Source organism: Octopus bimaculoides, chromosome 5 (genome assembly GCF_046866305.1).
Source record: "Octopus bimaculoides isolate indiv1 chromosome 5, ASM4686630v1, whole genome shotgun sequence".
NCBI classification, from domain to species: Eukaryota; Metazoa; Mollusca; class Cephalopoda; order Octopoda; family Octopodidae; genus Octopus; species Octopus bimaculoides.
The window spans coordinates 114573108-114600136 of NC_142932.1; the positions used below are offsets into that span (position 1 = coordinate 114573108).

General features: G+C 38.9%; 1 protein-coding gene across 6 annotated transcripts in view; it reads right to left on the reverse strand.

The window, feature by feature from the left end:
* LOC106869674 (uncharacterized) overlaps positions 1-25942 on the reverse strand; it is a 103421-nt gene extending 77479 nt beyond the window's left edge. For all 6 annotated transcript variants that reach the window (XR_001409429.3, XR_016242029.1, XR_016242030.1 and 3 more), the window contains exon 1: positions 24046-25942. Coding sequence is in view for 3 of the 6 variants with exons in the window: in XM_014915492.3 (XP_014770978.2) it covers positions 24046-25645 (1600 nt within the window). In the remaining 3 variants the exon portion in view is untranslated. The remainder of the gene's footprint in view (positions 1-24045) is intronic.
* Positions 25943-27029: the final 1087 nt, after the last annotated feature.

Genomic DNA, 27029 nt, shown 5'->3' on the forward strand with positions numbered 1-27029 from the left:
CGACTTTACTTTTCATCGTTTCAGGGGGTCTATTAAATGAGTACCTGTTGAGTCCCAGGGCTGGTGTAATTGATTAGCATCCTCCCACGAAATTTCAGGCCTTATACCTATAGTAGAAAGTATTATTCATGTATAACATAGATATAAAACCTTGAATTTGAGGGAAGGGTACAATCAATTATATCTATCATCCTACAACCCCTGTATTTTATTTTCTTGATCTGTTGTGTAGCTAAGATGAAATAAAATACACCAAGGTGTTCGTTGGAAAATACTGGTTTATTAATTTTTTTTCAATATTTGCATCTTTTGTTGAAAGATACACACACACACACATACAAATTTATGTATAGTTTAAGTCATGGTAGAAGGCACTTCTCCAAGCTGCTGTGTAATGGGATTAAACTTAGGTTCATCACCATCATCATCATCATTTTAATGTTTACTGAGGCAGATTTTCTACAACCAGGTGCTCTTCCCATTGCCAACCTTCACTCGTTTTCAAACAAGTTAATATTTTGCCATGGCCTGACATGAATTTTCAGAATATCAGAAACGAATGACACTGCTTGTATGACTATCTTTTGCAACTATCATGCAATGTCAAGGCAAGGAGATACCTACAAAGGACAAACTTCTTTCTGTTTCCATCTACCAAATCCCCTCACAAGGCTTTGATCAGCCTGGAGATATAGTAGATGACACTTGCCCAAAGTGCCACACAGTGAGACTGAACCTGAAACTATGTGGTTAGGAAGAAATCTTTTATACTACACAGGACCATGTGGTTGTAAATTGAACTTCTGAACAACACAGGACCATGTGGTTGTAAATTGAACTTCTGAACAACACAGGACCATGTGGTTGTAAATTGAACTTCTGAACTACACAGGACCATGTGGTTGTAAATTGAACTTCTGAACAACACAGGACCATGTGGTTGTAAATTGAACTTCTGAACAACACAGGACCATGTGGTTGTAAATTGAACTTCTGAACAACACAGGACCATGTGGTTGTAAATTGAACTTCTGAACAACACAGGACCATGTGGTTGTAAATTGAACTTCTGAACTACACAGAACCACAAGATTGTACACTGAACTTCTAAAGACCACAGGACTATGTAGTTGTAAATTGAACTTCTAAACTACACAACCATAGCTGCACCCATATCTGCACCCATATCTGTCAGACTGATTATTCTAATCTATTTATACTTCATCAAGGAAGTTTAATAAAACTGAAACATGTCTGTAGTTGCTATCATGCTTGCCAAAGATTAGATTAAATTTATATTAGATCTCAAGATGTTTTGCATATATTCATTGCATATGTAATTTAAGTTTTAATTAAAATTTTAATCTTTACTCTTTTCTCTTGATTAGATTAATATTAACACTAGCCACAGAGCCTAGGATTTCTCCTCCTTGCTGCAAAATCAATTTTAATTATATGAAACCGTTTTTCACTTGCAACATTAAAATATGTTAGCATTTAGAATTTGCACTAGGAAGGGCATCCAGCTGTAGAAACTCTGCCAAATTTAGATTGGAGCCTGGTGTTGCCATCCGGTTTCACCAGTCCTCAGTCAAATCGTCCAACCCATGCTAGCATGGAAAGCGGACGTTAAACGATGATGATGATGATGATGATGATAGTATTTTTTATGCATATGGCATCTGTATGTGAATTCTTCCAGTCAATTATATTTCACCCATAAGCATTCAGATTATTCTGACAAATATTTTGAATTAATCTTGCATTATCCCATAGTTTTCAGATTTTGATGATGCGATTATTTTTAGAATGACATTGTAAGGTATGCGTGAGTGGCTGAATTTGGTCATTTTGAACATAAACAAGTAGAATATTTTGGTCAGGTGTGGCTGGTTTAAATGCTAAAGAGTTAAATATGTAAACTGATCTAATTTTGATCTAAACAAAATATGTAGAACAGAAAAAGACAATAGGAAAATCAACTCTGACATAAATCATCACAGGAGTGGCTGTGTGGTAAATAGCTTGCTTACCAACCACATGGTTCCAGCCACCAAGGGACATGCTCAACTGGTTAAGGTCAAACAACTGACAAGCAAATTTGTGATATTGAGCAGAATATTTGCTGTAGCCCATCTTTTATACCAAGACAAAGCAATGTACATGATAACACTTCCAATCAGTTAAGATCAGAAGCCACGAGAGCCACTGCCTGGTACTGCATCAGGGCATTTTTTATTATTCATCATCATCATCGTTTAGGCACTGCCTAGAATTGAACTCAGAATCTTGGGGTTAGTAGCCTGAAATGTTGTAGTAGCAACAAACAAGATGAGGACACATATCTGTCCAATGTAAATAATGAACAGAATCCCTCATCTCTAAAATAGGTTTAAACTCTAAACAGATAAAACCAATGTTGTAACTTCAGCTTCAATGTGATAGTTCAACTTGCTAGAAATAGCATACACATCTCACTCAAATTACACCCTACTATTATTGGTAATGTCTGGGTGGGGGGGTGGGGAGATGGTCTCTACTAGAAAGCTTTTGTTTAGTGCAAAGTACATAGACTAGTATTTTTTTATGAACACTGGTTGATTGAAAGGAAAAGCTAATTTAATCTCATAATGAAGATGTATGAAACAAAATGCTTCACATATTTAGTCTGGCAAGTTCTGCAGGACTTGATACTAGATATCATTTTGTGAAAGAAGGCATTATCTTTTGTTTGCAATTAATTATTATAGTAAAATTTTGATTTAGTTATGATACATAGGATATGCTTGGCAAGACTTAATCTATAAAAGTTTGGTGAAACTAAAGAAGACCGAGATGGATGTTTAGACATTGTAAGAACAGATCTGAGACAGAAAAAAGAATCAGGCCAATAGACGAGACACCTTCGTTACTGATTAATAAATAAATATATATTACAGTACTTGTATATGCAGTCCAACTTCCATCAGCAAACATGTTTTATATCGGTGTTTATGTCTGATATCACTTTCATAATAATCTCAGTAGTTGAGTTCATAAGAAGATGATAAGAAAATATAATTTCACAGAAACAGATTTTTTATATCTAATTTTATAGGTGTAGACACGACTTTGAGATTAAGAAGCTTACTTCTCAACTGTGTGTTATCAGGTTCAGTCCTGTGGCACGGCATTTGGGCAAGTGTCTTCTATTATAGCCCTGGCAAGCTAAAGCCTTGCGAATGGATTTGGTAGATGGAAACTGAATGAAGCACATCATGTATATTTATGCATGAGTAGTTTATGTATTCCCTTGTCTTGACATTACCATCATACAAGCAGTGTTGTTCATTTCTAGTCTTCGATGAAAAACATGTCTGGTCGTTGTCATCACCATCATCACTTAAAGTCCATTTTCTATACTGGTATGGGTTGGACAGTTTGACAGAAGCTGGGACGCCAGAGCGCTGCACCAATTATCTATTTTGGCACGGTTTCTATAGCTGGATGCCATTCCTAACAGCAACCACTTGGTGCTTTTTATGTGACACCAGCAATTGTTACTTTACTTGGAAACAGATTAGGGTTGGCAACGGAAAGGTTACCCAGTAGTAGAAACTCTCTTCCAACAAATTTCAGCTAATCCATGCAAGCATGAAAAAAGTGGACATTAAAATTATGACACACACGCACACACACACACACATTTGTGTATGTGCATGAGCTAGTCTATATTTCCAACCCTCCATCTTTATATATGTTCACATATTATAAACAAAAGGTGCAGGAGTGACTGTGTGGTAAGTAGTTTGCTTATGAACCACATGGTTCCGGGTTCAGTCCCACTGCGTGGCACCTGGGGCAAGTGTCTTCTACTACAGCCTCGGGCCGACCAAAGCCTTGTGAGTGGATTTGGTAGACGGAAACTGAAAGAAACTTGTCATGTTTGTGTGTGTGTGTGTGTCTGTCTGTCTCCCACCACCATTTGACAACTGATGTCGGTGTGTTTACGTCCCTGTAACCTAGCGGTTCAGCAAAACTGACCGACAGAATGAGTAGCAGGCTTAAATATAATAAGAAGTGGGGCCGATTCATTTGACTAAAATTCTTGAAGATGGTGCTCCAGCATGGCTGCAACAAATAAAAAATAGAAGACGTAACAAAAGAAGGCAAGTTCTCTAGCAACAGAGGACAGAAATATTCCAGATTCAGAGACAAACAGTGTTTCCATCTTGGTGGTATTTCCTTTTATATAATTACATTCATCGTCAGTACTTTTATACTTATCTAATATAGTTGGCACAGGTCACATATGTCTGATTAAATGCATATAATGTACAACTGTACATATTTTCATTTATATTCTATATTTACATTCTCTAAGCAGGAGAATGGATTGAATGTTTGTTTACGATATTTACATGAACCACAAGAAATACTTTAAATACATCGGGAAATCTCTTTTTCAATTCAACTACTCAACCATGAAGTCACCGTTGGTTGTGGTTTTCTTACTAAACAAACTGAAGCAAGTAAATTCACATATTTCACTTAAATGTTTAGTATTTAAACTTTCCATATCAGGCCCAGATATCCTACCTGTTTTATGTTCAAACTAACTTGATCTGGCCTCTTACGTTTATCTTACAATCTCATTCTAAAAATAAACAATCATATCATTGAAATCTTCAAGTTATAAGATAATGCATGATTATTTCAAAACAATGTCAGGCGCAGGAGTGGCCATGTAGTAAGTAGCTTGCTTACCAACCACATGGTTTCGGGTTCAGTCCCACTGCGTGGCACCTTGGGCAAATGTTTTCTACTATAGCCTCGGGCTGACCAAAGCCTTGTGAGTGGATATGGTAGATGGAAACTGAAAGAAGCCTGTCGTATATATGTATATATATATATATATATGTATGTATCATCATCATCATCATCATCATCATCGTTTAACGTCCGCTTTCCATGCTAGCATGGGTTGGATGCCCTTCCTAACGCCAACCACTCAGAGAGTGTAGTGGGTGCTTTTACATGTCACCCGCACGAAGGCCAGTCAAGCGGTACTGGCAACGGCCACGCTATGTTTGTGTGCCTGTGTTTGTCCCCACAACATCGCTTGGCAACCGATGCTGGTGTGTTTACGTCCCCCGTAACTTAGTGGTTCGGCAAAAAGTGGTCGATAGAATAAGTACTAGGCTTACAAAGAATAAGTCCTGGGGTCGATTTGCTTGACTAAAGGCGGTGCTCCAGCATGGCCACAGTCAAATGACTGAAACAAGTAAAAGAGTAAAAGAGTATACATAACAAACAGCCTTCTTAGTTTTGCTCATTATATTTGAAGTCAATCAATGATAATGTATTTGATAATGAGCAGAAGGGTAACAGATCCAATCCCTCTTTGTTACTGTAAACATCTGGAGACTTGCACTCTTTGGAGAGATGACAGAGAATGAAAGATGAATTGATATTAATCATCCAATATGGAATTTATCATGAAATGTCAAAGAGACACATGGAAAGAGTAAGGAGTGGTAATGGTTACAGTTAGTTAAAAGAGCAAGTAACACTTTGCAAATGTATCTTGTCAACCTTTATATAAACAAGGCAGTGACACATAATATTTATTGCATATCTTTTCAAGTAGCATTTATAAGCAATAACAATGTTCTGCTATGATTTGTCCTTACAGGCAAGAATCAAAAAAGATAATTTTTTATGTATTAAGAAATTTGGTACTTTAAACAAAAAATGTGAACAATGACTGGCACCTGCGCCAGTGGAGCACTAACAGCACTGTCCAAGCATGTACATTGCCAGAGCAGCTGTCTGGCTTCCGTGCTAGTGGCCCGTAAATAGCACCATTTGAGTGTAATCATTACCAGCGTAGCCTTCTAGCACTTGTGCTGGTGGCACGTTAGAAAATCATTGGAGCGAGGTCGTTGCCAGTGCCGTGTGACTGGCCCTCGTGCCGGTGGCACATAAAAGTACCCACTACACTCTCGGAGTGGTTGGCATTAGGAAGGGCATCCAGCTGTAGAAACTCTGCCAAATCAGATTGGAGCCTGGTGCAGCCATCTGGTTCACCAGTCCTCAGTCAAATCATCCAACCCATGCTGGCATGGAAAGCGGACGTTAAATGATGATGATGATGATGATGATATGTGATCTGTAGTGATGCACAAGACTGTAATGGTCATTTAGTCCAAGGTACTGGACTAATGACCATACAATAGATATTGCTTTTAACAGATTGAAGATAAAGCCTGTTGATGCTTTTTCTACAGGCTTCCTAGGAGATGGAACTACTTTTATGTGATATTAAATCGATAAGGTTGTTAAAAATAAAAGTATTTGAACAAAATTAAAATTTTGTGTTAGAAGCAGCTCAGTAATGTAGACGTTATTAATATATTCTTAATATATGTGTATTGTTAAACACTAGCAGCTGCAGTATTTCATCTAAGAAAAGTCCCTTTAACCCTTTAGTGTTTAAACCGGCCATATCCAGCCCAAATATTCTACATATTTTATATTGAAACTGGCCAGATCCAGCCTCTCACACCTAACCTACATTGACATTCTAAAAATTAACAATCACATCATTGAAACCTCAAAGCTATAAGATAATGCATGATTCATTCAAAACAATTTGAGTGAAAATTTATTACATTTAACAGAGTAATCTAAACACTAAAGGGTTAAAGATGTATAGCATTAAAAATAAAGCATAGTATACTTCAATGACAGGTGAAACAAAATTGCCCTGGAAGTGAATGAGTATAACAGATAGCAATATTTTGCAGTCTTTGCTGCTTGTTAGTGTCATGTATTAGTTCCAATGAATTCAAAATAAAGAACAAGAAATATTCTTGCTTGTTCTCTAGCACAAAAATGATGGACTGACAGATTAGCAGAGTAGAAAATTGATAATGGCATTGATGCTAACCCTATACCACCTACCACTCTCTTCCTTTCTCAACCAGACTTGGGACTGACTATGGCAAACTTGTAGTCTTACATACCTCTAAAAAAAAAAAATTTAAATGTGCAGGAGTGGCTGTGTGGTAAATAGCTTGCTCACCAACCATATGGTTCCGGGTTCATTCCCACTGCATGGCACCTTGGGCAAGTATCTTCTACTAAAGCCTCGAGCCGACCAAAGCCTTGTGAGTGGATTTGGTAGATGGAAACTGAAAGAAGCCCGTCGTATGTATATATATATATGTGTGTATATGTATGTGTGTGTATATGTTTGTGTGTCTGTGTTTGTTTCCCCAACATCGCTTGACAACCGATGCTGGTGTGTTTACGTCCCCGTAACTTAGCGGTTCAGCAAAAGAGACCAACAGAATAAGTACTAGACTTACAAAGAATAAGTCCTGGGGTCGATTTGCTCGACTAAAGGCGGTGCTCCAGCATGGCCGAAGTCAAATGACTGAAACAAGTAAAAGATAAAAGATCTTACAATGCAAAAAAACCCCAAAAAAACCTCAGATAATGTTGTACTACATTATCTAATGTTCCCCATGCTTTGTAATGTCAGCAAAATACGATTTGAAGGAGATTTTGCAGGGATTCGTCACACATCAGCTAAGCATATAGAGGCTTCTTCATCGGCTCCTGTAATTTAGTGGTTTACAATGCTGACACTGGATCTGTTTACATCAGAAAAAAAAAAACAAAAAAAAACGAATGGCAGCCTAACAAGAGAGGAACTTTGCACACCAGCTGCTATTATGACAAATGCTAAAGTACAGTCAGAATACTAATACTATTTAGCAGATTATTTCTTTATCTGTCTCTCTAATACACAAACACACTTTCCAATCAGATATTGTATTAGAGTACAATAACTTCACTCTACTCAGTCACGTTCAAACATGTCTTTAGCAACGAAGGATGTTAGCTGAACTTTTAAGCTCCCTCCATAGATCCTAAACACCTATAGATCATTCTTTAGTCTCACCAGGATCTAAACTCAGTGTATATGTGCATGCACCCACAATCTGTGTTAGTCTGGATCAGTGGAGAATCTGTGTTAGTCTGGATCAAGGTGCTTGAAAGTGATGACAAATTCTAGGATGTTGCAATGAACAACAAGTTAGAACAGGTTGCAAGCAGGAATTGCAGATTTTTGCAACTGTTGCAGTTGGTGTAATCATGCATGCAACCAATGAAGCGTTCTGTCTGTAGACTACTTATGATGTGGAAAGTGTTTTGGAATACAGGTGTTGTTAACATGGGCTTAGCCCTGATCAAGCAGATCTATGACCAAAGATGTTCCAGACATGATCATCCTGTCTTTTACTCTTTTACTGGTTTCAGTCATTTGACTGTGGCCATGCTGGAGCACTGCCTTTAGTCGAGCAAATCAACCCCAGGACTTATTCTTTGTAAGCCTAGTACTTATTCTATCGGTCTCTTTTGCCGAACCGCTAAGTTATGGAAACGTAAACACACCAGCATCAGTTGTCAAGCAATGTCAGGGGACAAGCACAGACACACAAACATATACACACACACACACATATATATAACACATACACACACACACACACACATATATATATATATATATATATATATATATATATATATATATATATATATATATATATATATATATATATATACGACGGGCTTTTTTTCAGTTTCCGTCTACCAAATACACTCACACGGCTTTGGTTGGCCCGAGGCTATAGTAGAAGACACTTGCCCAAGTTACCTCACAGTGGGACTGAACAGGGAACCATGTGGTTGGTAAGCAAGCTAATTACCACACAGCCACTCCTGCACCTACACATCTTTAAAGGGTTTTTTCCCCAGACAATATATTGCAGCACATGGCATTCAAACAACACATTCGTTAAGTATGTAGTATTGGTAATGTTTGTATTGTAAATGAAATTTAATTTACTATTAAGAGAAAATCTTGCTGTTAAATTACACAGACAGTTCATTTCTGTCACTTCAGCAACTAAACAAACATGGTTAATGTTGACAATAACAAAAACTTTTCAAAGTGTTGCTCAGATTGATCATAGCAGGCATTCTTTGTAGTAGTAGTAGTAGTAGTAGTAGTAGTAGTAGTAGCAGTAGTAAGAAGAAGAAAAAGAACCACTACCACCACCACCAATCATCATCATCATTTTAATGTCCACTTTTCCATGTTCCCATGGGTCAGACAGAGTTTATGGAGGCAGATTTCTATGACTGGATCTCTTGTCAACCCTCACCTATTTCCAGGCAAGGTCCATACTTCCTCGTGGCCAGAAATGCTTTCACAGAATATTGGAAATGAATATCAATCATCCTTTTACAACAATCACGCGGTAACAAGACAAAGAGACACAAGCACACATATTATACGACAAGCTTCTTTCATTTTCCATCGCACAAATCCACTCCCAAGGATTCGGTCAGCCCTGGGCTATATAGAAGATATTTGTCAAAGGTGCTGTGCACTGAAACTGAACCTGAAGCCATGTAGTTGGGAAGCAAACTTCTTAACCAGACAGCCATGCTTGCACTTATAACTTGTGTTTGATTTACTTTTTTTTTTCTTATAAAAACTTGGGTTAAGCAGAGCCACGTCCAATTCTAAAACTGTTGGAATTCCAACATAGATGAAGATGTTACACACCTTCAAACTATACAGTCCCTTCTCTTCAAGCTGTTGAGCTGTATTTTGCACAAGTGTCAAGAGAAACTTCATGATCAGGAGAGAGGAATGAAGTTTAATCCTCCAGCATTCAGATTAATCTGTCAAATGTTCTGCTTATTTATCCACAAGGTTTTGAATTATTCATGCATTATCCTATAGTTCTGAGATGTTGATAATGCAGTTCCTTATTTTTAGAATGACATTGTAGAGTTGGTAATGAAAGGCCAGAGTTGGCTGTTTTAACATGAAATAGGAGGATATTTGGGCTGGATATAGCTGGTTTGTGGAGGTGCAATGGCCCAGTGGTTAGGGCAGTAGACTCGCAGTTTCGACTCCCAGACTGGGCGTTGTGAGTGTTTATTGAGCAAAAACACCTAAAACTCCACGAGGCTCTGGCAGGGGATGGTGGCGAACCCTTCTGTATTCTTTCACCACAACTTTCTCTCACTCTTGCTTCCTGTTTCTGTTGTGCCTGTAATTCAAAGGGTCAGCCTTGTTACACTGTGTCACATTGAATATCCCCAAGAACTACGTTAAGTGTACACGTGTCTGTGGAGTGCTCAGCCACTTGCACGTTAATTTCACGAGCAGGCTGTTCCGTTGATCGAATCAACTGGAACCCTCGACGTCGTAAGCGACGGAGTGCCAACAACAACAATAGCTGGTTTAAATCTTTGAATGCTGAAAGTGGAAATGTCCATTCAAAATTTCATAACCATTAACTGTGGAAAGTGGCTATACTCCATGGCTTTGGAAAAAAAAAAACAAAAAACAACCCAAAAAGACACCTTCCTTATGCTGTAAAAAGTGAAAATATTTCTAGATACAGTTTTTATAAAAGACAATCTTTCAGATTTTGTAAATGTTTTTATACGTTTCATCAGATATCTCTTCATAGAGCAAGACTTAAATACTTTCCATGGTGGATGCTGAAAAAGTACTGCAGAAGCAGAAAATATCAATTCCATATTTTTGGGGTAGATAATTAATATTATTACAGGAATGACCATGAAATGTAATTATGCAGTCAAAGAATTAAATGCTAACGGTTTAAATCAAGCACCTCATCCTTGCATTTGTTCTGTTCATTCTTTTACTAGTTCCAGCTCACTGGACTGTGGCCATGCTGGGATACCACCAGCATTACATATATCATTTATTCTGATACATATTTTATCAACTTTAGAAGTGTGAAAGGCAAAGTTAATTTGAATTCAAAACTGAAATTGATACTGAAACAAAATACGACAAAATATTTTGTTAGAATCATCTGCTGAATCTCTTATTTGTTTGTTTATTTAACTTTCAACTTGTCTTCTCATACTTTAAATGAATGAAGAGTCTACAGATTTAGATAATTCCACAACCCAACAGTGGTTAATTTATTCCTAGAAATTTCAGCAGCGTGCCAGACTGGCGGCTTATCTTCAGATTCTACAGTGTTGAGCAAAAGAATGATAAACTCATGGATATGATGCCAATCTGTTGTAAGCAACACTCTCAGGAGATGTGGTACCTATTCTCAACAACGGTAAGTACAAACTATTAAATGCAGAATATCTGAGCACGTGATTTGGTAGGTAATCCAATACTTTGTCATTTGAATATTTTCTCTCCACACCATATTGAAATGGAGTCTGGCGGAAATCAACTTGTCTTGTATAGCAGTCTGGCAATAGAGTAATGAGGATAGATGAAATTTGTTCACAACCAGAAGTATACAAGTACGGTGACTATCAGTTTCATTGTAGCCTATTTGCTCAAAGGAATCATAAATATATTGCCCAAATAGACATATACACATGTATGCGAACATGTTTATATACAGAGAGAAAGAATGAGGGAGAAATATATTAAATGTACACAAAAATGCATGATAAACAAATTGATGTATTTCATGTCAGTTAACCACAAGCAAGAAGAGTTTTAAAAATAAAGAACTAAAGGAAATGATAAGATTATAATATACAGGATGTATTATGGAAATCTCAGAAGTACATCCTGATGCAAGAAAATAATGACACTAACAACAACAACAATGGTTTTAAATTTTGGCACAAGGCCAGCAAATTCAGGGAGGTGATAAGTCAATTACATCAACCCCAGTGTTTAACTGGTATTTATTTAATCGACCTCAAAGGGATGAAAGGCAACATTGACCTTGGTGGAATTTGAACTCAAAACATAAAAACAGACAAAATGCTGCCAAGCATTTTGCCCAGCACACTAACAATTCTGCCAGCTTACTGCCTTAAAAATAATGGTAATAATCCTTTCTACTAAAGGCACAAGGCCTGAAATTTTTGGGGAGAGGACTAGTTGATTACATCGACCCCGGTGTTTCACACGCTGGATTGGATTGGACAGTTTGATCGGAGTGGGCAAAACGGAAAGCTGCACCAGGCTCTGTTGTCTGCTTTGGCATATTTTTTATGGCTGGATGCCCTTCCTAACACTAATCACTTTACAGAGTGTATTGGGTGCTTTATGTTGGGACATAGCTGCAAATTTAAAAGGAAAGGTAGATTTCCTTTTCAGATTTCAGATTAATTTCTGTTCCAAACACCATTTTAATAATCCTTTCTGCTATAGATCAATTAGATTAATCTCAGTACGCAACTGGTACTGGTAATTTATCGACCCTGAAAGGACGAAAGGCAAAGTCAACCACGGCAGAATTTGAACATAGCGATGGGCGAAATACCGCTAAGCATTTTGTCAAGCATGCTAACAATTCTGGCAGCTCGCTGCCTTAAAAAACACCATCTTAATAATGAGAAAGTTATTTTATTAAATTCTTTGTTATTTTCAAAATTAATAGGAACAAAATTACTGAGTTTCAACAGAAATAAAGTGATGAAAGGGTTTGGAGCCTGGTGTCGCCTCCTGGTCCACCAGTCCTCAGTCAAATCGTCCAACCCATGCTAGCATGGAAAGCGGACGTTAAACGACGACGATGATGATGATGGTCTGGTGTCTCATTAGCACTCATTGCACTTGTGTAATTCAAAAGCCAACACTGAGTGACATTATTTTGCAGAGTTAACCAGAAATATTTTCCCGTATTTCAGCAATGGGTCTAAGAACTGAAATGAATATAAAGAATTTCAAAAATTTACAAATGCTAATCCTGAAAAATTCTTCACATCAGCTGTACATGATGGCTTTTCCCCTTGAGCAAGTGGAAGGAAGAATTTAAGAACAATAACCTACACTTTTGTTGCATTTTTTTTTTTTTTACATCTGCTGACTTGAAAGCGGTATTCCCAAGGCTTTAACAAAATGCTCTCTGCTTTCTTAGTTTTCTTGACTATATTAAGTTTAATTTGAAGATTCAAGCAGAGACATTTAGACCTCATAAATTAAGGAATTCTACTAATACTAGTGTATTAGTAGAACTATTTTTCATCATCATCATCATTTAACATCTGTTGTCCATGCTGGCATGGGTTGGACAGTTTTGACCAGGGCTAGCAAGCTGAAAGGCTGCACCAGACTCCAGTCTGATTTGGCATGGTTTCTATGGTTGGATGCCCTTCCTAATGCCAACCACTCCGAGAGTGTAATGGGTACTTTTACATGCCACCAGTATCTTATTTCTTTATTGCCCACAAGGGGCAAACATAGAGGGGACAAATAAAGGGATTAAGTCGATTACATCGACCCCAGTACATAACTGGTACTTAATTTATCGACCACGAAAGGATGAAAGGCTAAGTCGACCTTGGTGGAATTTGAACTCAGAACGTAAGGACAGACAAAAAGACAGACATGCCACCAGTATCTGCCATGACTGCGATTTTACATGGCTCAATGGGTCTTCTTCTCAAGCAAGACATAATGCCAAAGGTCTCGGTCACTTGTCATTGCATCCGTGAGGCCCAACACTCTAAAGGAGCTTTTCACGTGCCACCAGCATTGGCCACTTTGCCTCTGTGACGCCTAACACTCAAAAGGTGCTTTTTATGTGCCAACGGGTGCCAGTTACATGACACTAGATTCAACCACAACTATGATTTCACTTGACTTGACAGGTTTTCTCAAGCACAGCATATCGCCAAAGGTCTCGGTCACTAGTCATTGCCTCTGTGAGGCCCAAAGTTCAAAGATCATGCTTCACCACCTTGTCCCATGTCTTCCCGGGTCTACCTCTACCACAGGTTCCCTTCACAGTTAGAGTGCAGTTATTGGCAACCAGTAGGACTTTCTGAAGGACATCCCCAACAAAAAAAAATTACCTTGAACCTTTTTTTCAGTAGTGTGACCTGTTTGATAATGAGCCATGTGCCTCGTGTGACCCACTTCCTGAGAAAAGGTTAGTCCTGTCTGATGTAGTCAAATTAATAATTCTTCAACATATTTTAGGATAGTTGACATTTATTGTGGTGCCAATGTGGAAAGTATTTATCTGGATAATTCTACAAAAATTTCTTTAAAACAGTGATTCTCAATCAGATATGACCCTTGAGAGTCTAATTAAGATTTCATTGCTAAAATTTATTTCCAATAAACTGGCATCACTTCTACAATACATAAAACATTCCAACCAATTTTTTTATACAATCCCTAATAATATTTGATAATAAAGATATAATAGGATTTCTAAGCATCATTTGGCTCTGAGGGTCCAGTTCATTCAATAGGTATCAACGGGGTCCTTGGTTAAAACATGGCTGAGAAAAACCCCTCCAAAAGAATTGAAAGAATGTCAAGTAATGCCTTTTACAACATATTTTCTGGGCTCTTTATCATACAGAGTATTAACGATTAACTCTCACTCATTAATTTATGTGTGTGAATTATTACATATACATCAACGTTAATAAATAATCCACCCCCGTTATTACATGAATCGCTACCCCATTATCGCCCCACTTTTCTTAGAACTTTCCACCCCCTCCCCCAGGGGGACAATACTGCCCACTTTTGGAACCACTGTTATATAGTAAAACAAGCCCAGCAATAGGAAATATTACCTCACTTGGAGACAGGTGAGGACTGGCTACAGAAAAGACATATGGTCATTGATGTTGATGATGATGATGATGTCCATGGGGACGAATCTGAAATAAATGCTACACACACACACACACACACATGTGCAGAGTTGAGTGGAGTCTCCATGTAATTGTTCAGCCTAATGGAAACGCCAGCTAAATATTCACCAAATCCAATCTCTGCTGTCCTTGAAGCGAAAGGAGCACATTGCATAGCGTAGTCCCAGATACCCGTAAAGAAGACGGGTTAGTCATGACTGGAATGCGTTTGATCATTAGTTCTGTTCAATCAAGAATAACATGGCTCAGCAGTTGTTTAAGCCCAAGTCAATCTACTCTGATCAAATCGATCAATGATCAACCGCGTTCCAGCAACGACCATCTCATATTATTTTCGGACATAATGTATCTAATACTTTACTATTTTATGTACCCTTCAGTTTTTCTTTCAAGAAAGTGGAATGTAATTTTAATGTGGTTTGGCTACCATTTCTAGCAAGTCTAGCGACCACATAGAAAACTGTTTATTTAAGTCAGCTATCGCAAGTTATTTGGACCAGAGCCCTACCGTTTGCCAACTTGACCTTTGAAGAGTTAATACTACGGGGGAACAAATGCCACGCAGTAACAAAAAGTTGTCACCCAACATTCAAATCCCGCGGGACCGACATAGCTTTCGATCGGTTCTGAAGTCAGTCGTTAGAATATATTGAAGATGATTTAATCGACAAATATAACTCTCATAGAGAGATTGGTAGCTTCCTGCTAATGTAAAAAATCAATACTGGAGAACAAGCCGTTAGCCTCAGGTACACACACACACGTAATAAAACTAATAGCTCACTCAATTCTCCTGGTTGATATTTTACATATGTATACACACACGCGCACGCATATTCCTAGGTTATACACGTCGGAGATTAGGGATATGCAAAAAAAAAAAAGAAAAAAAGATTCAAAATTTTAACCCCCACCCCAATTTTAAAGTGTGGAAATTTCATTAAAGCAGGTATGTAAAGTGCACTTTCTATGTTCATTTGGTTAAAATGTAGAAACTATTGTTTCGATATTGTTGTTAAAATCCCAATATTTTCCCACGTCACATACCTGCTTTAATGAAATTTCCACGCTTCAATATACAACAATAGATTTAAAATTGGGTGTGGGGAGAGGGTAGGTTGAGGGGCGGGATTTTAATATTTCGAGAAAAATTTTTTCCGCATGTCCGTAATCTCCAACATATAAAACCTAGGAATCCGAATAAACTTTTTCAGAAAAATGCATTTTTCAAGGTGAGGTGCGAATCTGCATTAGCCCCGTTTTTATTAATAATCGACAGAAATTGGCAGCTCTAACTTAAAATGAAGAAAAAAAAAAAAAAAAAAAAAAAAAAAAAAAAAAAACGTACTTTTGAGTTCTACTTCCCCATTTGCATCACAAAACAAACACACACACATACATTTATATACGATAGCTTAATATATACATTTATATACGATGGCTAATTGGCCAAAACCGCGAAGTTGCTGTCTTCTTGTTTAAGAATAAATTTGAACTCTACAAAAGTATAGAGTAATTCAGATTAATGTAAAATCGTTTTTATTATAACTGAACATAATATATATATATATATATATATATATATATATATATATATATATATATATATATATATATTATATCTATATATATATATATATATTATATCTATATATATATATTATATCTATATATTATATCTATCTAAATATATATATATATATATATATATATACAGGAATAGTTAGATAGAGAGAGGGAGAGAGAAAGAGGTGGTTAACTTCCGGTGAGCTGAAACTGGGACAATTTTCAAAAGCCGGTTTTTGGCAATTCACGTCAATCACATTACATTGCTGAAGAGATAATGTATTTATGCCACTTAGTCCAGTATATGGTAAAAAAAAAAGAAGAAAAAAATTCTGGGATACCTGAGATGATTATGAGTATAAAATGATACACTTTATCAATGAGAATAATACAGTAGAAAAATTTTTAAAATTTAAAGTTTTAAAGCTATGTGGACAAAACTTAACGGTACCACTAAAGCAGCGCGGACCCGGTCGCGCAGTCGCGCGTCCGCGCTAGCTAGTCGTGAGTGGTCGATCCTAACCCTAACCCTAAACACGTATTCATTTGCACACGCGGGTTAGGGTTAGGGTTAGGATCGACTACTCAAGACTAGTTAACGCGGACGCGCGACTGCGCGTTCGGGTCCGCGCTGCTTTAGTAGTACCAACGTAACTATCATATTCAGGGTAAGTTAAATAAACACAAACATATTCGACCTCAATATACATCATTTAACGTCCGTTTTCCACGCTGGCATGAGTTGGACGGTTTGACAGGAACCCGTGACCCACAGAATTGCCTCGCGCTCCACGCCAGCTTTCTAAGGCTGGATGCCAGCCATTTTACAATTGTACCCGGTGCTTTTTTCGTGCTACTAGCATAGTGGGGTTGCTAAGTAATTTGGCAGACAGGAAAGGAGAAAGGTCCTTGTTCCACACACACAGATTGATAGATAGCCAGATATTCGTGGCACTCCGTCGGTTACGACGACGAGGGTTCCAGTTGATCCGATCAACGGAACAGCCTGCTCGTGAAATTAACGTGCAAGTGGCTGAGCACTCCACAGACACGTGTTCTCGGGGAGATTCAGCGTGACAAGGCTGGCCCTTTGAATTACAGGCACAACAGTAACAGGAAGAAAGTGTGAGAGAAAGCTGTGGTGAGAGAATACAGCAGGGTTCACCACCATCCCCCGCCGGAGCGTCGTGGAGATGCAGTTGTTTTTGCTCAATAAACACTCACAACGACAGGTCCTGGAATTGAAACCGTGAATCCGCTGCCCTAACCACTTGGCCATTGCACCTGCACAACAGCCAGGTATAAAATGAAAGTGAATTAAGAGATAATCTATGTACCCTTCAGTTTTTCTTTCAAGAAAGTAGAATGTAATTTGAATGTTTGGCTACTATTTCTAGCAGGTCTAGCGACCACACAGAAGCCTGTTTATTTCGCTCAATAAACACTCACCTTCTAGTGAAGGTAATACAATTGTTTGGTGGCAATATGTACCGACTTCAAATCGGAATTGGAAATAATCTCAAGTATCATGAATTCTCCAAAATTGGCATGCCATTAAGAGGACTGGTGTGCATGCTTTCACCATAATAAACATCATCAGCACAGCAACTATCTGACCTTATTTTCAGTGAGACAATATATAGAAAAAGAAAAGATTTATGGTCTAAGCAATTTGCAAAAAGGAAACGAAAATGAACCGAGAGAAATAATTCAGATTGCCCAGTGGTATGCATTTAAACAACAAAGATGAATAATGGTATATTAAATAATATACAAGATAAATTTCTGATTTATTGAAGTTAACTTTCCCTCCAGAGAGGATAGAACAATCGCTTGGTGGCAGTCGGCACCAACTTCAAATGAGGAGAGATAATCTCAAGGACCAAGAATTCTCAGAAATATTGCCACTGATACACACACATCATCATCATCATCGTTTAACGTCCGCTTTCCATGCTAGCATGGGTTGGACGATTTGACTGAGGACTGGTGAACCAGATGGCTACACCAGGCTCCAATCTGATTTGGCAGAGTTTCCACAGCTGGATGCCCTTCCTAACGCCATATATATATATATGGGTACGTATTAAAGACCATGTGGATATGAAGAACAAGAGATTTATGTGTGTATTGAGGAGACCCCCTTTGGTCATGAATGACCATGGGATTGCACCTGGAAAGTTACCCTCCGAGGCACAAGTCTGGGCAAGGTTGTTTGTGGAAGGCCAGCAGTCGCCCATGCATACCGACCTCCCCTTTCCACGCCATTGATGTTATCCAAGGGAAAGGCAAAGGCTGATACAGCTTGGCACCAATGATGTCGCAACTCATTTCTACGGCTGAGTTAACTGGAGCTACGTGAAATAAAGTGTCTTGCTCGAGAACACAACACGCAGCTTGGTCCGGCAATCGAACTCACAACCTCACAGTCGTAAGCTCAACACTCTAACCACTGAGCCATGCACCTTCACATGTGTATGTATATATATGTATGTGTGTGTGTGTGTGTGTATCATCCTTTAATATCTGTTTTCGATGCTGGCATGGGTTGACAGTTTGACATGCTGCACCAGGTTTCAGTCTGATTGGGCCTGGTTTCTACAGCTGGATGCCCTTCTTAGCACCAACCACTTTACACCGTGCTGGGTGCTTTTAATGTGCCACCGGCATAAGCACTTGTACAATGCGCTCGCACGAGTGCCTTTAAATGGCACCTCACACATATACAGAACACAAGAAAAAGATGCAACATGAAGGCACAAATAGAAATAGCAACCAAATTTCCTTCAAATCATATCTTATTGGTTTAATATCTACTTTTTTAAAGGTGGTGAGCTGGCAGCAATGTTATAACGCTGGGCAAAATGCTTAATGGTATTTCATCTGTCTTTTTGTTCTGAGTTCAAATTCTGCCGAGGTTGACTTTGTTTTTCATTCTTTTGGGGTCGATAAATTAAGTACCAGTTGCGTACTGGGGTTGATCTAACTGACTCCCCCCCATTCAGGCCTTGTGCTTAGAATAGAAAAGAATATCTACTTTTCCATGCTTGCAAGGGTTAGATGAGAGTATTTTAAGGCAGAGTTTTTTATGGCCTGGACCCCTTTCTGACACCCCATCACCTGCTTCCAAGTGAGGTTACAGAGGTATGATTACATAGTCCTTAATACACTCAAATGCTCGTGAGTCAAACATATCTGAGTAGAGGTCTTGTCAATTGAGGCAGAACAATATTTAGAAGTAATACTAGTCTCTGCTCCATCAAAACACTTAGTATCTTAGAGTAACCCCTACCAAGTCATACCCAAGTGATAAGACGTTTGCATCCCAACGACTTGGTTGTGTTCAGTTTCACTGCATGGCTTCTCCTTAAGCCTAGGGCTGACCAAAGCCCTGTGAATGAATCTGGTAGATGAGAACTGAATATGTATGTGTGTGTGTGTCTGTGTGATCATGTCGTGTCTTGACATCACGTTATGATTGTAAATGATTGTCACTGTTATACAAGTAGTGTCGTTCATTCCCAATATTCTTTTCTACTCTAGACACAAGGCCTGAAATTTTTGGGGAAGGGGCCAGTCGATTAGATTGACTCCAGTATGCGAAAGACAAAGTCAACCTCGGCAGAAATTCATTTCCAATATTACGCAAGAACATGTCTGGCTATGGGGAAATATTACCTCGTTTAGAAATAGGTGAGGGTTGGTGACAGGAAGGGTATCCAGCCGCAAAATATCAGCCTTGTATAAACTCTATCTGACCCATGAGAAAGTTGACGTTAAATAATTGATGATGATGATACATATCAATATCATTCAGCATCCGTTGTCCATGGGTTGGACAGTTTGATCAGTGCTGCACCAGGTTCCAGTCTGATTTGGTATGGTTTCTACAGCTGGATGCTCTTCCTGACACCAACAACCACTCTGAGAGTGTAATGAGTGCATTTACGTGCCATCTACATGACACCAGTATCTGTCACGACTGTGATTTTACTTGGCTTGATATATATTTTTTTATTTATGCGCCCTTTTAAAGCCTAGCCAGGCTCATGGGCCCAGTTTCCTGGTTTCTATGGTGTATGTGTTCCTCCTCAGCTGGACGGGATGCCAGTCCATCGCAGCTTTACTCAAGAAACAGGAAGAAAGAGTGAAAGAAAGTTGGGGCGACAAAGTACAACAGGGGCTGCCCCCTCCCACCTTCCGGAGCCTCGTGGAGCTTTAGGTGTTTTCGCTCAATGAACACACAACGTCCGGTTTGGGAATCGAAACTGCGATCCTCCGACTGCGAGTCTGCTGCTCTAATCACTGGGCCATTGTGCCCCCACGCTCAAGATATATATATATTCTTTTATTGGTTTCAGTCTGCGACTATGGTGGAGCACCGCCTTTAGTCAAACAAATCGACCCCAGGACTTATTCTTTGTAAGCCTAATACTTATTCCATCACTCTCTTTTCTGAACCACTAAGTCACAGGGACGTAAACACACCAGTATCGGTTGTCAAGCGATGGTGTGGGGACAAACACAGACACACAAACATATATATATGACAGGCTTCTTTCAGTTTCTGTCATCCAAATCCACTCACGAGGCTTTGGTTGGCCCGAGGCTATAGTAGAAGACACTTACCCAAGTTGCCACACAGTGGGACTGAACCCGGAACTATGTGGTTGGGAAGCAAGCTATTTTCCATGCTGGCAAGAATTACATAGTTCTACAAGAACTGGCAAGTCAGGAGACTGCTTCAAACCCTGCTCTCTGCTTTGGCATGGTTTCTATGGCTGAATGATCTTCCTAACAGCAACTACTTTACAAAGTATACTACTGAGTGCTTTTATGTGGCACCAGCAGCAGTGAGGCCACCGTCTTCATCATTTAATGTCTGTCTTCCATGCTGGAATAGATTGGAGAGTTTGACGGGAGCTGGCAAGACGGAGAGCTGCACCAGACACGATTGTCTGCTTTGGCACAGTCTTGAAGGCTGGATGCCTTTCCTAACGACACCGACACCGACACTGGTGCTTTTTACATGATGCCAACACTAGTGGGTGTCACCAAATAACTTGCAAAATGAAGACTCCACCCCTCAGTTGAGAGAGGGAACAGGAAGAGGGTAAATCGAATAGAGACAGGTGGTAGTCTGCATCAGTAAGGCATGTATTATTTTGAAAAATCAACTGAAAGTACACAAGTGAAGTTGCGGTAGGGAGTGGAAAATCCAAGATTTCAGAGAGTGTTCTTCAGGGAAAAGATAATTGGAGTTACAGGCGTAACATGATGGATGTAGACAGCATCATGAAAGAAGGAAAAAGATAGAAGATACTTCTCTATGGTTTGGTACAGATGTGAGTTAAGGCATAGTGAAGATGGAGATTTGCAGAATTCAAATCATCCTCCTTCCATGATAGCATGGGTTAGATGGTTTGACAGGAGCCCGCATCAAACTTCTGTGTGTTTTGGCAGGGTTTTTTTAATGCTAGATGGCCTTCTTAACACCAACTTCTCCACAGAGTGGACTGAGTGCTTTTTACACAGCACAAGCACAGGCGAGGTTAGTTTGGCATCATTTTTACAGCAGGATGCCTTTCCGAATGCCAGCCACTTTACAGTATGGACTAGATGCTTGGGAAGTGGCACCAGTACTGGCAGGGTTACCAAGTAACTTGCAAGACATAGGATTCTTTGAGGGGGAAGGGGGAATTGGAGGGGATCTTGTGTCAAATGATGAAAGGTTATAGTGAAACAGAGAGACAGAAACAGGTGTCTTGCTGTAGGGGATATGTTGAGGCAAGTGAAATCAAATTCAAATTCAATGACAGCACCACATGATTGGCATCCGTGCTAGTGGAGCACTAAGAGCTCCATCCAAGTGTGATAGTTGCCAGGGCCACTGACTGCCCCCCCGTGCTGATGGCACGTAAAAAGCACCATTTGAGCGTGATCGTTACCAGCGCTGCCTTACTGGCACTTGTGCCGGTGGTACATGAAAAACAACATTCGAGCGAGGGTGTTACCAGTGCTGCTGGACTGGCTCCTGTGCAGGTGACACGTAAAAACATCATTTTAGCGTGGCCGTTGCCAGTACCACCTGACTGGCCCTCGTGCCGGTGGTACGTAAAAGCACCCACTACACTCTTGGAGTGGTTGGCGTTAGGAAAGGCATCCAGCTGTAGAAACTCTGCCAGATCAGATTGGAGCCTGGTGCAGCCATCTGGTTCACCAGTCCTCAGTCAAATCGTCCAACCCATGCTAGCATGGAAAGCAGACGTTAAATGATGATGATGATACACATACACTCTCTCTCTCTCTCTCTCTCTCAATAGATATGATTTTTTCCCATGTAGCATCAGCAAGCAGTTTTATACTGTTGCATTCTGGAGAAAACAGAATCAGTTTTGCAAATGAGAAATAAAAATCAGAAACTGACAGCCATTTAAATAGTTCTATAATAATTATTGTGTTTGAAGTTTGCAAATTTACAAAGCTGAAGATGTAATATCTGAACATCTCTTCCCATTGGTTAATGGTTTTCTAAGCAAATATGTGTGTGTGTGTGTGTGTGTATGCCGGGCAAAATGCTTGGCGGCATATCGTCCGTGCACAGATTCTGAGTTCAAATTCCGCCGAGGTCGACTTTGCTTTCCACCCTTTTATTCTTATCCCCGAACTTGCAGGCCTTGTGCCAAAATTTGAAACCAATATATTGTTCCGATAGTTTATACATCCATCATATCGCTTCGTCCTGCAAACACTGGATAACAGGATCAATGCCATTTTAAAAAACACACCGATTTTGGTTCCCCATTTTTCAGAGGCATAAGAGTCACAATATTTCTTCTTTTCTAAATTACCAGATATTTAAAAGAAAAAAAAAATATCGTACGCATTTTTCTTCCTGTGCAACAATCGTCAACAAACAATATCGAAAACGTCAGAGCAGCGCACGGAAAGTTAACAATAAGCAACACTAGTTAAAAGAAATGTGAAGACGAATTCTTGAGTTCAAATTCTGCCTCAGTCGACTTTGTCTTTTTATTGTTCAGGGATTAATAACATAATTATTTATCAGTCAACTACAATGAATAGATTTAATCAATGTCACCACCCACTAACAACACTCAAAGAATGTGTAGATTTGTAGCACTTTAAGAAATCATCTATTTATCCAATAACCATTCCATATCTGATTGGGAAATTAAGAACGGTCTGAGATCGATTTAATTGACCTCTGTTCTTGTTTTTTCTCCCAAATTTCTAGGCCAGTGTCAAAGCACAACCGTTAGAACAGGCAGTATATTAGTTACGGCCCTTCAAGTTCGGAGTTCGTATCACGCCCGAGGTGAATGTTACCCATCGTCTTTCCTGGGCCGATGAAATAAAGTATCAGTCAAATACTGGGATCGATATAATGGATTATAACCCTCTCAAATTTAAGGTCAAGGCTGAATCGTCGGCGCGTCGAACAAAATATCTTGCAGTAAGTATTCCGGCTCTTTACATTCTGAGTTCAAACCTCACCGAAGTCAACTTCGTTTTTATCTCTCCGGAGTTAATAAGATAAGGTGTCTAAACTGTCAGTCAATTACCGAGATCGATAATATCGACTGACGAACCCTCCTCCCTGTCTCAAAATTGCCGGCCTTGTGCATAAATCAGAAACAATTATTTGTACTATAAAAGCCGATTCATGTAAAAGAAAACAAAGTGAAAAAAAATAAGAAAAAAAATTATCTTCTTTCGAAAAAAAAAAAAAAAATCAATACATGAACTTACCGATCAGAACAGCCGCCTGGGCAGGGGTCTCGGTTACATCGCTCGTCGGGGGACTGGATTCAAACTCGTATATTCGATCAGTAGCCATGTGATGGCGTCTGGTATTCTTGACAGTTTTGCCAGTCTCATTCGTTTGAACAGGTCCAGAGCCGGAAGTAGCAGTCAGTAAGTTACTACTAGTATTGTTACTAGTATTGCTACCAATAGCTGCCGCGTTTGTACTGAAGCCCATCTGGCTATTATTACAATGAATATTACTGTTGTTGTTACTGCTACTAGAAGTTGTTGTATTGTTGTTGCTCATGATGATGGAGTTGCCATCTGGAAGGCAAGTTTTCAGGTTGTTTAACGAGGAGATTCCCGTGCCATGGCTGTGACTATTATTGTTATTATTACTGTTATTATTACTAACACTACTACTAGAAGTACCACTGCTGATGATGCCGGTAGAAGAGGTGGTGTTAGCCAGAGCAGTAGTTGTGGTCATGGCATGAGGGTTGGCAACGTTCGGACAAGGAAGATTGCTGTTTGGGGGCAATGGCATCATGGAAACTGACGAAGTCGACGATGGAGCCGACGAATTCGAGGGCTTGATCGAGCAGAGACTGTGCAGACGTGAAGCTAACACATCGTTTCTTAAACCTAATGGACGATGAAAGGAAACACTGGAAGGAGCCGTCCCCATGTTGCAAGGGGACATCATCACCATACCTTTGTTGCCCGCCATACTACTGTTGCTATTGTTTGTGGGGCTGTTGCTACCGAGGCCCATATTCGCCACACCAGTGGTCAGCGAAGTGCTGGCTGAACTGGTCACATTCATACTGTTGTTAGAAGGTAATCGTCGGCAGTTAAGGTTGCCAGCTGCAGAACTGCTGCCGCCGCTGATGTTGTTGGTAATAGCAGTAGTAGTAGTAGAATTATTTATGTTGTTATTTGTAGTGTTGTTGTTGTCTACTAGCAATCCAGTATTGTTCACCGAAGAGAGGTGACGATGATGTGGTTGTTGATGATGCTGATGGTGCTGCTGCTGCTGGTGAATCTGTAGATGTTGCTGTTGCTGACGGTGGTGGTGATGGTGGTGCAGATTAGATCCGCTATTCACATTGTTACTGCTTGTTGCTGATTTCTGGACAGCAGACAGTAATGGCCGAGAGAGCAAATTGCTCGATGGCTGGGATGTCGAGGAAAGAGAAGAAATAGGAGTGGAGGTAGTGGAAGTAGGCGAAATAATGGAAGTAGCACAAAGCGATGGGTTCGGGGAGAGAACGGAATGAGAAGCTACGTTACTATTATTAACATTATTACTGTTGCTGTTGTTATTATTATTATTATTATTATTATTATTACTTCTGTCAGCTACTGCTGACGGTAACATCGTCGATGGTAATGATCCGGCAGATGATGGAGATGTTAGAGAGGCAACTGGGGGTGATGAGGATGAAACCATGGCCGACGATGGTGGCCCAGTTGTGGTGAAATGTGCAGTCTTGTGCATGTAAAATTGCGACCGCTTGTGTTTATAACGCTTTTTGCGATCCTCATTGAAGTCAAAGACTCCGACAGTTGACCGTTTGTTCCAAGAACCACGACCTGACATTGTTGATCAGCCGTTCTGATAGTTTTTAGGTAGTCTTTTCCACGTATCGTCCTTGCAAAAACAAAATTTCTTTTGGCGTATTAGCAATACAAGATATATATGTATCAATTATACATAGAACACATTTAAACAGCAATTTGATTTAGTTTTCTTTCTTTCACGATCTCAGTTACAGAAGCACTGAAATCTTTTGTTTATAAATTGGCTCCATAACAGGTACTCCATTAAGCAATTTGTTTTTTGGTTTTCCTTTTCAGGGAGAAAGGGAGGAGGTATATATATATATATATAGATATATATATATTATTTTAGTTAAACAGTGTATAAATATAAATATAAAACGATTAATAAACAAAAGTATGTAGAAAAAAACAATTTAAAAAAACAAAATCCAGCGATTTATAATACGAAAGCGTGAGTGTATGTAAATACAAACATTTGTATACGAATGTGGATTGTTTGTTTTCAGTGTATAATCTTTAAAAGCGCGGCTTTTAATAAAAAAACAACAGTCTTCTTCTCATTCACTCACACACTTTTTCCATTATTGTGCGGTGGGTTATTTAGGAAATATAGGAAATGGATTAAGTATCATCTCTGGAAGGTTTTCTGGCCATCTGCACATGAAATTTACGCGCACACACATAGGTTCATTATTAATATGCATAGATTGAGAAGCAAGAGTAAAATTATACATGTACGTGTGTATACATTATATATATATATATATATATGTGTGTGTGTGTGTATATTGTATGAACGATGTATGAAGGAAGCAATGTGTCCGGAGACTTATAAAAATTAAGTTAGAAAGATGCAGACAGAGGGAGGCAGAGAGAAATTAATTACTGTAGTTTATACGATTACCACCAATCAGCCAGATGTAGGGGGTTCGAATCAAAGTATGGATCTGCTTAAATCAAATTTCTTGTAACCATTGCCAGGATAAAGTTAATTCTTTTGTTGTTGGAATCACATATAATTGACCACTGCTTGCCTTGTTTTTTTTTTGTTTTTTTTGTCTCTAACTAGGTTTCCACTCCATACAACATTAGAATTGTTCCAAGAATTGTAGCGAATATTTAAGTTCTTTCTCTTTGGTTTCTTGTATTTTCAGTGGTTTGTTTGTTTGTCATTGAGCAATTTGTATACAAAGATTTGTTTTAAATCAATAAGTTAGTTACAAGATAAAAACAAAAGCAGTACATGAACGAATATATGGTGTATAACGTATGTATGTGTGTGCATATATATATATATATATATATATTTAAATTAAATAGCTTGTTTAATGGGTAAAAATTAGCATGACATTATAAAGTTTCATCATTATTTTAACACATATATATATATATACAATTTATATAACATATATGTATAAAAA